General features: G+C 37.7%; 1 protein-coding gene across 1 annotated transcript in view; it reads right to left on the reverse strand.

Moving 5' to 3' along the window:
* Positions 1 to 11,707, reverse strand: part of SEMA3C (semaphorin 3C) — a 175,066-nt gene extending 163,359 nt beyond the window's left edge. The window contains exons 1-2 of the mRNA XM_080667027.1: positions 11,375 to 11,707; positions 9,309 to 9,448 (exon numbers count right to left, since the gene is read on the reverse strand). Coding sequence (XP_080523153.1) covers positions 9,309 to 9,411 — 103 coding nt within the window. The 5' untranslated portion in view covers positions 9,412 to 9,448; positions 11,375 to 11,707. The remainder of the gene's footprint in view (positions 1 to 9,308; positions 9,449 to 11,374) is intronic.
* Positions 11,708 to 12,414: the final 707 nt, after the last annotated feature.

Raw genomic sequence — 12,414 nt, forward strand, 5'->3', positions numbered from 1 at the left:
TCCTGGCAATTTTTTCTCATCTTCTATTCCCATACTGCCCAATGCACCCTTGAATTCATCTATTCCTTCCTGATTTCAAAGACACTGTCACCGAGGAAAAATGCAGAGCCTATTATTACACAGTACTTCTTATTGAGTTTAGGTTTTTCAAAACATGCAGGTGCTATTTAAAATGTTTAATTGACATTTAACTGAGGCCATCAGAAAGGAATTTAAAAGAAACTGCAGTAACACAAGTTTTCCCAAGAACTAAATATTTCAGAAGATTCAATACAACCAGAGTGAGCTTTCTCCAAGATGAATGGAGAAATCAAGAACAATTGGCTTTATTTTCATCTCTTGGGCGACCATAAGACAAACTGTTCTCAATAAATGTGCCTTGAAAGGTTAATGCTACCAGAGTTCATAAAGAGGCAATTTATTATTTTGAGTTTATTGTCCAATGACAATTCATCAGCTTTTGTGTTTAGCTCACCAGTTCACAGGGGTCCTTTTATTTATCGTTTAATTAACTAAACTTCTTGTCAAATGAGACAGATATAGACAATAAAAGATGTTTTGTAAAATTCCATCCTCTTTCATTTATATGTCAATGACTTGGAGACATTTATAACTTTATTAATAAAAATTCAGCACCGAAAGAAGGCAAAAAACAATTACTAAGTAAATAACTGAAAGAACTTATAAGGCTCTACACTTATATACTTGTTGCCCAATACAACGCACAGTGACATTTTTATGTTTTTAAAACACTGTCATGCACATGCAAATGTAAATGTAAAACTCAAACTGGAGCTGGAAAATTGGCCAAAATAAGCTAAGAAAATGTATCCAAATAGGAGCACCTTTATGAAGTTTTAACCCTTTGAGTTTTAGGCAATGATTCACAGGCTTCAAAGGACGAGGGACAGTTTAGTAGTAGGACGTCTTTACTGTTCTAGTGAACACAAGCAAAGAATTATAGTGACAAATGACTGACTTTCTGCCATCCATTTAACTATCAATGAATTTATTTTTGAGCTCCCAAAGCTTTATAAATGCTTTAAGATATTTCCAGGGGCACTTTAATAACGCATCAGAATTTTTATATGTGTTTTTTAAAATTTTTTTTATTGATTTCAAGATGAAAGGAGAGAGAGAGAGAGAGAGAGAGAGAGAGAGAGAGAGAGAGAGATGAAAACATCAATGATGAGAGAGAATAATTGATCGGCTGCCTCCTACACGCCTCACACTGGGGATTGAGCCCGAAACTCAGGCATGTTCCCTGACTGGGAATCAAACCGTGACCTTCAGGATCATAGGTCAATGCTCAACCACTGAGCCATGCCAGTCAGATAATAATTCATAAGAGTTCTAGAACAAAAGAAAAACTCTAGTGGACCCAGACTTCCCTTTCTGTAAAATAATATTCATTTGGGCTTTCTGAATCCTATGGGATACTGAGTGCACATTACCTTTATCCTATTTCTTTATCTCCAGATATTATCTTTCTAGACCTAAAAACATATAAAAATGATAATCCTGTATCCATCAGGATTACTTTAAAAAGTAAGCCTGATGACTCAGAGGTTTGTACTGGGAAGACAAACATACACATGACTGAATTATTGCTTCCTTGTTAATAGGGGTGGAGCTAGTGTATAATTTTGGATAAGTTGACTTTCTTAAAACAATAAGGAAAGAAATGTTGCTATTTCAGTAACTTAATAATACATATCCTCATTATCTTACAAGAGATTAATAAATCCAGTAATTAAATCTCAATTAAGTATTGAATGTAAGGTCTATTAATTTCTTCACATACAAAGTATTCCAGGCAGCAAACATTCCTGAATACATTTCAATTTGCTCATCAAAAGTATGGAAAAAATTTGATATACTATTTAACAGCCACTGCTTTAAGTGTAGTATATGCTCTACGTTTGGTATTTATAAGGATATAATTATATTTTTTTATTTATATCTCCCTATGGATATATTTACACAGATATATTTCATATCATGGTAGAGAAATCGATTAGAAATTATCCCACATGCCCCCCTTTCTGATTTTAATGATCCAATTTCCAGCCACTCACTATGCCATGACGATCATTAGAAGTAAACTGAGTTGACTAAGTTCTTATTAAGTTCAAGCTTATCATAAAAAATTGGACTTTAAAAATATAGAATCTTCAAAAATTCCTCTCATGCTTTGTATATTTTAGTGCTATGATAAAGAAATCAATTTCTATTGCAATCTCCCTGCTCTATGTCATTGTTTTAAATTATCCAAAATTCACTAAAGGGTGGTTGCTCTATTGGTTGGGAGATGTAGAGGTAAGGGGTATCAAAATTTATGTTAATTCAACATTTACTGAGCAATATATCACAGTCTCTATGCTAAGTGGAGGGTTAGTAATGAAGATCATATTTCTGCCCTAAAGGAATTTATAAATACTAACTTTAATGTAAGCCTCCCTGTATTGTATTGTAATGGGATGTACTATGTATACTACCCAACACCCTTTACAAGCTTAATTCATTTAATTTTCAAAATAGTTACAGGAAGTATGTGTTATTAACCATTTTACAGATTATAAAATTCTGGATTAGGGAGATTAAATAATTACCCTAATGTAGCATACCCAGAAGTAACAGACAATGATGATTTAAAACCAGTTTTGTATGATTCCAATATCCCTGATTTTTTGAAAATTGTTTGTTTAGTTTTGTTCTTCCCCTTGCCCAGGTCATTTACATAAAATATTATTGAAAACATTAAAGAGGTTACTATAGAAGGCTTTCTTGAAGGAGGTGATATTTATAAAATAAAACTAAATTTAAATATCACATAATTATAGGGCAACAAGGGATATAAGAAATAATTTTGTCCAAGTTTTTTTAACTGGTCAGGATATTGAGGTCCTGCTAAAGTTTCAGAATTAATTAGTGAATAATCAAATATTAAAAACCATGATAGTTTGGTTTCTATGTAAATGCTGTTCTCACTATACCACAATGCCAATCACATTCATACATTTATGCATATCAAAAATATCTGTTTATATATATTTCCTAATATTTTAATTAAAATATGTTGTAGAGGCCAGTCTAATCATGGTAAACATTTCCGCACTTTATTATAACTAAAATTTTGGTGTTATTTTTCATTAATCAAAAAATATAAAAGCATTACGTACATACAAAATGCATTTCAGAATAAGGATTATTACCAGTAATAATCAGAGATATTTCATAATAAAAAAAGAGTTCAATTCATCAGAAGGCATAACACTTATAAATATGTCAGTACCTAATAACAAAAAGTCAAAAACATGAATCAAAAACTGACAGAACTGAAAAAGAGAAATAGACAAATCCGTAACTATAGTTGGAGAGTTCAACTTCTTCTGTCCTTAATTGAATGAACAATTAGACCAAAATCAGAAAGGGTATAGAAATCCATCAACTGATTGAATCTAACTGGTATTAATAGAACACTATGTGGCAAAAGCAGAATACATATTATTTTCTATGTAGACTATAATGAGTTTAAAGAATTAAAAACACATGATGTATGCTCATTGACAAGGAGTTAAAGCAGAATTCTATAACAGAGAAATATACAAAAATATCCAAATATTTATAAATTATACAAAATATTTCTAAATAACCCATGGGTAAAAGAAAACATAACAGAGGAATTAGCAGAAATATTGAACTGACTGAAAATCACAACACATTTCATCAAAATATGTGGGGCACTGCTATAGCAGTATTTCAAGGGAAATTTGTATCATACCTCCTTAACTGGTTGTATCAGGGAAAACTTCTCAAATCAGTAATTTAACAGTCTATGCTAAGTAGTTATAAAAGAACAAATTATACATAAAGGAAGAAGAAATAAGATAATTAAATTTTGGAGCATAAATAAAAATGATTAAACAGAAAAATAATAGACAAAAAAAGATGATTATTTAAAGAGATCAATAAAATGGAAAAATTGATCTCTATACAGATCAGTCAGAGCATAAAGGAAGCAGACATACATCATCAGTATCAGAAATGAAATAAAAAAAACATTACTACAGATCCTACAGACATAGTGAGGACAATAATATAATGTGAATAACTTTATGTCAGTAAATTGAATATCTTAGATTCACAATCAGAATTGCTAGCTGAAAAAGTAATCTTATTATAAGAATTTATCTAATTTTTAAATAGGAACAACATTTAATATAATAACTCAGTAATCATATTTTATATATAAAAATGCAAAAAATTTTCATTTTTCTGAAGCTCAGAACCTTCTCTTAAAATTAGATGTAACTGATACCTTTTATCAAATTATTTTGTAATTACTCCTGATTTTATAAAATACTACATGCTAAAATCTCTACTGGATAAATGCAATGCTCTCTCTTTTTATATTAACAAGCAAAACAATTTTTGTCTATTGTACATATGCATCCTTGCCTTTCCATATGACCTTTTTAGTTTATCTGGGGGGGGGGGGGGCAGGGAATACAGTGGCAATAATGTTATGAAATATAAATCTGTTAAACTATTGAATTGCTTTTCCACAATTATTCCACTTAAAAAACATTTGCATTTAACTATATATTCATTCGAAAAGCTATTTGGCACTGAGAATTGTAAATGAGAATTATAAAAATTACACAATGTAGTATCTTCTAGGAGTAAGTTCTCTTAACATGCAAGGTTTAGCTAGCACAAATGTAACTAATTAATAACATCTGAAGTACATTCTCCCATAGGACTGATGACCATCTGGTTGACCTTGCGCTAGATCAATAGAAATGGCAAATCTGTAAATCGTTTCTTAAATGTTATCAGTCCATCATTCCACCACAAGCAGAAGGGCTGGAACTTGGATAGGAGAAAGAATCTCTTGTTTCTTATACCTTTAAATCAACTATGATTCATCATTTGACTATAAATAAGACAACACTGAGAGGATTCTCCTAAAGTTCTCCCCAGAAAGAGACAGGCAGAGAGGATCAAGTTACAGTGAAGATTTCAAGACAAAAGAGCCAGGAGGCAATGTAATTATGAGAAACTATAAAGATGCAAAAGACCTCTGCCTGATGTAACTTGAAATTACTTAAATTTCCTCAAAAGCATCTTCTAAGTCCTGATTTTTGGTTGCAAAGTAGTTATAGAAATTTTGAAATATGAAATAAATGAAATAAAGTATATATCTATATGTATTTAAATTAACATATACTCATATAGAAGGTGGGGCAAAAGTAGATTTATAGTTGTTCATATGGAAAACAATACAATAATTGATAAGTAATAATGCAAGAATAAACTCTGTATTTGGTTTACTCACAACTATAAGCAGATTTTTGCCCCACCCTATATATGTCAACCCTGCACATATTTCTATATTTTGATGTCAAGACTAAACTACTTTGGAAGAAATTTAGTAACCTACTCAGATAAGCCATCATAAAATCAATGACAAAATTTAATAAGAAATTTGGAACAGGTATCTCAAGCAGGTATACTATCAAATCTCTTAAGAAAATGCCTATAAATTTATGATTAAAATTTAAACATTTTAACTTTTTTTTTTTTTGCCCAAGCTACTTTTCCTATGATACTTTGCCTAATATATAGTCTAACTTAGGAATTTTTTGTACTTAATTTAGAAATTATGGAATTTCCTTGTTGATATATTACTTTAAAATAATCTCTAAATTGTGATATTTTATCTCTATGATTATTTCCTATTAAGACTATTGGAGAGTATTATGCTATGTGAAATAAGCCAGTCAGAGAAAGATAAGTATCACATGATCTCACTTGTATGTGGAATCAAGTGAACAAAACAAACTGATGAACAAAAAAGATCCAGGCATTGAAGCATGCAACAGACTTAAGTATTTCAAAGGGAAGAGGGAGGGGATATATGAAGAGATTAACCAATGACTTATCTATGCACAGCCCATGGACAGATAATATAGTGCAGTGGGCCTGGGGAGGGGACAGGTGAGGGGTGGAGGGTGTCTATGTGGAGGAAAGGGGACATCTGTAATACTTTCAACAATAAAGATAATTTTTTAATCCTCACTAAGGAGTTCGGATATTTTTTCCATTGATTTTTAGAGAGAGTGGAAGGGAGGGGGGAGTGGGAGAGACAGAGAGAGGAGAGAAAGAGAAAGATCAACCTGAGAGAGACACATTGACTGGTTGCCTCCCACTCACTCCCCTGACCTGGCCACAGATTGAATCTGCAACTGAGGTATGTGCCCTTGACTGGGAATGGAATCCGTGACTCTTCCATCTGCGGGTCAACACTCTGACCACTGAGCCAAACCAGCCAGGGCAACAAAGATAATTTTTTTTTTAAAAAAAAGGCTCTTGAGAAGAATAAAATATCAGGAATTATAAAACTTTCAGATCGATAGCTTATTGTATTCTACATCTACACTAATAAAAGAGAAATATGCAAATTGACTGTCACTTTGCGACACCCACCAGCCAATCAGGAGTGCATATGCAAATTAACCTGACAAAGGTGGCAGCAGCCCTGCCCCCCAGCGGCTCCGGACCTCTGGGCAGCACGCATGCAGGTGCGGAGCAGCCAGGCGGGGCGGACGCCTGCTATGAGGGTGAGGGCAGGGGGCACAGGGAGCTACAGGAGTGGCGCTCTGGCCGGAGCAAAGACTGAAGGCTCCGGCCAGAACAAAGACAGAAGGTGGTGGCCAGAGTGAAGGCCTGGGTCCCAGGTGCCGGAGGAAGACTGGTGCCAGCAGCCAGAGGAAGGAAATAGGCCTCTAGTCTATATATATAAAAGCCTAAGCGACTGAACGACTGTATGACCAGTTGCTATGATGTGCACTGATCACCAGGGGGCAGACGCTCAGCACAGAAGCTGCCCCTCGTGGTCAGTGCTCTCCCACAGCAGGAGTGCTGCTCAGCTACAGACCTGTCCCAGTGGACCACTCCCTCCCTCAGGAGTCCTACAGGTCCAATCTCCAGAGAACAGGCCAGGCACCAACGGACCGGTGCTGCCCACACGATCCTGACAGTGCTGCTGGCCTCCTGGAAGTCGGCCTCAGGCACCGCGGCCGCTTCCCCTCCCTAGATGCTCCTCAAGGAAGAAACAATATAAAAGCAGCTGCCAGGTGGCTCCCAACAACCAGCGAGAACATCAGTGGGACGGATCTGGATCCCAGGCCAGCAAGGGCATCCCACCGCCTGCCCAGAGGGCCGATCGCATCCCAGCTCCCCTCCCACCCTCCTTGGGACGGGCACACACAGCTGGTGAGTGCCGCTGTGGTGGCACAAGCCTCTTCCAATTAGGACTGACTGGGCACAAGTCTATGGCAGGCACAGCGGGGCCAGGATGAGCAGGAGCGACAGGCAGGAGTGGCAGGCACTGTTGGACGCTTAATCCCCGCAGACCATGCTGAGGGACCCCACCCATGCACAAATTCATGCACCGGGCCTCTAGTATGTTATAAATGAAGGTAAGTCTTATTTTGTAAGAATCTATTTTGAGTTTGGGAGCACTTAAAATATTAGAGATGCAGTATTTTTTAAAGCCCATCATAACTTCTAGTCACTGTATACAGAGCAGTTACTGTCCTACATAGTAATGAAGTTTGGTTTTAAAAGATTGCATTACTAAACTTCATTAAAAGACAAATTTTAATTGTCTCTTCGAATATAGACTTGATGAAATATCTCTGCAGACACACTTATCTTTAATATTTACCTATTTTGGATTAAGTTCAGGTTAAACAAAGTTTGATTAATTTTGATGAAATAGAATGGGTTTAGAGACCTAATCTGTGGGACCACTCCATCTTCCTATATACTGAGAGAAATATAGAAAATAGGGGAGAAATTGTACTGTTCCTTAATGCCTTTTTTTTTTTTTTTTTCATACTAGGTAGCTCTCAACTTAGGAGAAAAGTTGTAAGCTGACTATGAGATGCTTTAGTTAGTTTTTTGTTTTTTTTAAAGGACACTTCAAAGGATCTGTTTTCCTTCCTTCACAACTTAACTGGATAGTCATGGGTTTTAAGGGGAATGCCTGGCTTAGAAGCTAAGGAAGCAATTAGAAGCTTACACACTCTAAGTTCATAAGGCTCCTATAGGACTTATGATAACCTTGGAGAAAGCTTTTGGTGAGAAGGGAAGGGAAGGGAGAGGAGGGGAGGGGAGGAGAAGGGAGGGGAGGGGAGGGGAGGTAATGAAGGGGAGGAGGGGAGGAGATGGAGGGGGGAGGGGAGGGAAGGGAATGAAGGGGAGGGGGAGGGGAGGGGATGGAGGGGAGAGGGGAGGCGAGGGGAGGGAAGGGGAGGGGAGGGGAGGGGAGGGGAGGGGAGGGGAGGTAGGGAGCCATTTGACAGAAGTGTCAGTCATACTGCTACTTGAAATTCAAGATACCAGTGTTTCAAAGACATCCTGCTACAGGAAGGTCTTAGAGTATATTGTTTCTCAAATGAAAATGAAAATATGCCCAATGACACTGAGGTTTATGCAGAGACAGAGTTGAAAGAAGCCATAAAAATATAAATAACCCTGAGTGGCCCAGTGATATTCCTGATCCATTTCTTATCCCATCTGTCCAATTACTATGGGTTATGTGACTGACTGAATCATCCATCTGTAAGTCCTTTGAACAATATACATTAAAGCTCATCCGTACATTTGGCAAACCATTCCTAAGAGGACTTAAAACTTTTATGTGTGTGAAAATTTGAAGTCACACTCATTTCCCTAAAGCTCCTGAAGATAACATCTGTACACAACAGCAATCAAAAGCATATTTTGAACTATTCCTTTAGTTCCTTTACAATTAGGTACTTTGCCAACCTCAGGAAGCCCTTGTGGAAATAGAAGAAACATTATTATATAGAAAGACCAGTTTCAAGACTAGTGCTCAAAATTTATTAGGAAAATTTTCAGTAATTTAACCTTCATAGTTCTTTCTGCTAATGAAGATTAGTACATACGAAGTGTTTCTCAACCAAACCAGGTGAATATTAATATCAAAGATTGTAGGCTTTGAGTTCTTCACCATCGCCCCCATGCATGCACATGCAAACACAGAAGAAATTTAAAAGGCAGAATTCACTTCAAACATTTTCAGAAACAAATGCAATAGAGGGCTTTTGTCTATTCACCAATAATTTTAAATAGCCATGTCATCCCAAAACCAGTCCCATAAACATTTTTTAAATCAATATTCAATAATACGTTACTGCCTTTAGTTTTTTAATCTGGATTAAAAAAACAAATGATAAATAACATTTTCCCAGAGAATTTATCAACTTGCTTACCATCAAATGTTAAATAAACTCTTGCTTGGGGCTGAGAAGATCCTTTTACACAGACAGAACAAACAAATACTCCAACCAACATGCAAATTGCCTGGAATGCCATTTCTTCAGATTTTCAAGTTAACATCCAAGAGAAATACCTTTAAAAAAGAGATAAGTTTCTTACATTTCATTTCACATTTTAGGAGCACACCCACACCCACACAAACGTAACCAGCAATCTAGACAGAGCACCTTATTCACGAAAGACATTCCTGAACTTTCATAGTCATGCAAACAGTAGGAGGTGCTGTGACTTTGCTTCTTAGATGTGAAAATTTGGATTCAATTCCCTTGGTCTGGCAGTGTTTGCCAAAGAGAAACTCTCATCTTCCAAAACATAAAGAACAAAGCAGCCAGGAAAAAGTGACTGATTCCCAAAGGAAAATCAATATTTAAACGTGATCTCCTCTCTAAACATCACATTATGTTTAAATGACTTGAAAATGGTATTGATAGGTTTTAATGGATGAAAACATCCCTTCCTACCATAAATACAGTAGTAGTAAAAAAAAAAAAAAATCCCACATGAACATTCCATACTCATTAGCTCTTGTACCTGAAATGGTGTTTCTATGCATAAATTGGCATGTGCTCAATCCTTGATCACTAAAATCATTTGAATCAGTTATCAGCCACTTTATACAGATGACCACACAGCTGTTAAATGATGCAGATGAGGTAACCTTGGACTGGTGCCAAATTCAAACCAATGACCTAGTGGTGAGCAATCTAGTGAACCATCTATCCCTCAATGCATATTTCATATAAATCAACCAGAAAGTGGCTGTCAAAATTCCAATAGATAAATCAGAGAGACAAGTACTATCTGGAACTGTAGCTATAAAATTGATACATGCTATTAACTAATGTCTGAATACCAAGGAAGATCAGGTAACATGTTAACTACAGATCTATAAAAGCTCCAGTGGTCACAGCATGTGAAATAATCTCAGGACCATAAAAAATACCCCATTATTTTGAATCTAGCATAATTATATACTGAAATGACAAGACAGTTTAATCTAGGAATTAATTTTTATAGATCACAACAATTCTGACCTTCAATATTATGTGGCTTTTAAAATTAAAATCTTATCACTGATTTTACTCCATAACATGCCATTACAAGCTGTAAACACTGCTTCATTAATGCAGAAGAAAAAAAGAACAATTATACCGAACATGCCATTCTAAACGAAAATTTTAAGTTGATTTCCTAGGTGGCACATAAGTTATGAGAGTTAGAAACAAAATCGTGCGCCCCTTTTACCACACAGATGGAGGAAAGCCTTGAGATGTTTGTGTTGGTAATTTTCAAAAGAAACAGTTTCTTCCTGCTTCCACAACCTCTTCACCCTGTCATCCCTAAATTAACTTAGAAGAAAATTGATTTTATGGAATGACTTTCCCTTAGTCATTTGTTCCCTGGAAAAAAAAAAAGCCACAAATATACCTAACCTTTGTCTCTTTATTAAGAAGGCTGATAGTATTTACATATTTTTACACATGGCTATTATCAGTATTTTATCTGGTACGTCTGCCCCCAAAGAGACACTTGCCTCAAATTGCAAAAATAAAATAAATATTGGAGATGAAATGACAGGTCCAAGGAAGCAACTATACAGTGCAATGTGGTTTCAAGCCTACCTAGAGAAAAGCGACTCAAAGCAAGTGTCTTCCACATGCCTCACACCCCCTATTTAATAACTTCTTCCCTTTAACTCAGGCACTTGGACAGGCTGCTTATTTTCACTTCTGGTCGAAACACTAACAGCATGTGAGAACAAGACTCCTTTATGTCCTCTCCAGCACTGTTGCCTTAGAAGTCACTGAAATGTGCAACTTTAACTCTCCGCAGGTGTCACAACCTAAAGAAACAACTCAAGCCGGGCTCTCAGCAAGAGAAACGGTTCCCGGACAAACTGCTTATGTTCTTAAGAAAATACGCAGACTTGAGCACAGTGATGTGTGAAAAGTCAACACACAGACCCAAAAGTACTGCTGAACCTAAGGAACCAGCTTACCGAGCGGAGAAGAGATCAGCACGGAAACATCAATGTGCTACCGGTTTGGCCCCGCGTGCGTCTCCAGCCCTTTGCCCAGCAGACTGGAGGTCGGAGGGGACGCAGCGGTGAGATTCTTTCTTCCCGGTCCTCGGAGTTTCTTTGTACAGGAATCCTCAGCGCAGCGGTGCGGTGGCACCCGGAGCCGGGCTCCGCGTCGCTCAATCCAGCGCCTGGGAGTGAATGGAAAGTGGCCCGGCGCCGGGGGCGAGCGCTCGGGTGTCCGATTACAGCGACGCGGCGCGCGGCTCCCGCTGCCCCGGCGCGCGGCCCAGCCGACTCGCATCAGCAGCCCAGCGCTCCCGGCCGCATCCCCACGGCCGCGAGGCCCCACCCAGGGCGCGCCGCGGGCCGGTAGCCAGGAGCCGGGAGGGCGGGGCGGGGCGGGGCGGCCCCCAGATCGCGCAGCCGGAGAGGCAGGAATGCGCGGCCGCGGGCTAGGGGACCAGCAGAACAACTCCGCTCTTTCGCTGTCCTCAGTGGAACCAGCAACTTACTGAGGGTGCGCCAAGGTTTTTGTTTTTATCAGCAACTCCTGGAAGGCATACCAGCGTTGCTTGGCCATACATATCAAAGCGCAAATCAGTCTTTTTCTTTTCTTTCTTTCTTTTCTTTTTTTTCCCCACCAGAGAAGGATCGCAGCATCCTTTTAAGGCAAAGAGATGCGTCTTTAAAAGAGCATCCGTCTTGTCCTTTTCGTGCAGCAAATGTTCTAAAATCAGTCCAACAATTTCATCCCAGACATTTATCCTTTTTAATGGGTGTTGTTTTCTGTCTCGTTTACTTCATGTAAAGCAGTAACTCTGTTGACCCCCTCCACACTGGCTCATTTCCAGTATCTTTTCCTCCAGGATATTCCCAAAACATAAACTGCAAGAAATTACTTAACAATTTTGTGGAGCAAGGCTGTTCTGAATTATGCCAACAGATAGATGTTTACAAATCTAGGCATTATGGGGTATATTTCTAGCTCTACTATCAGATAAACTTGTTAAACTCTG

Source organism: Plecotus auritus, assembly GCF_963455305.1.
Source record: "Plecotus auritus genome assembly, chromosome: 4".
In the NCBI taxonomy this organism is placed as follows: Eukaryota; Metazoa; Chordata; class Mammalia; order Chiroptera; family Vespertilionidae; genus Plecotus; species Plecotus auritus.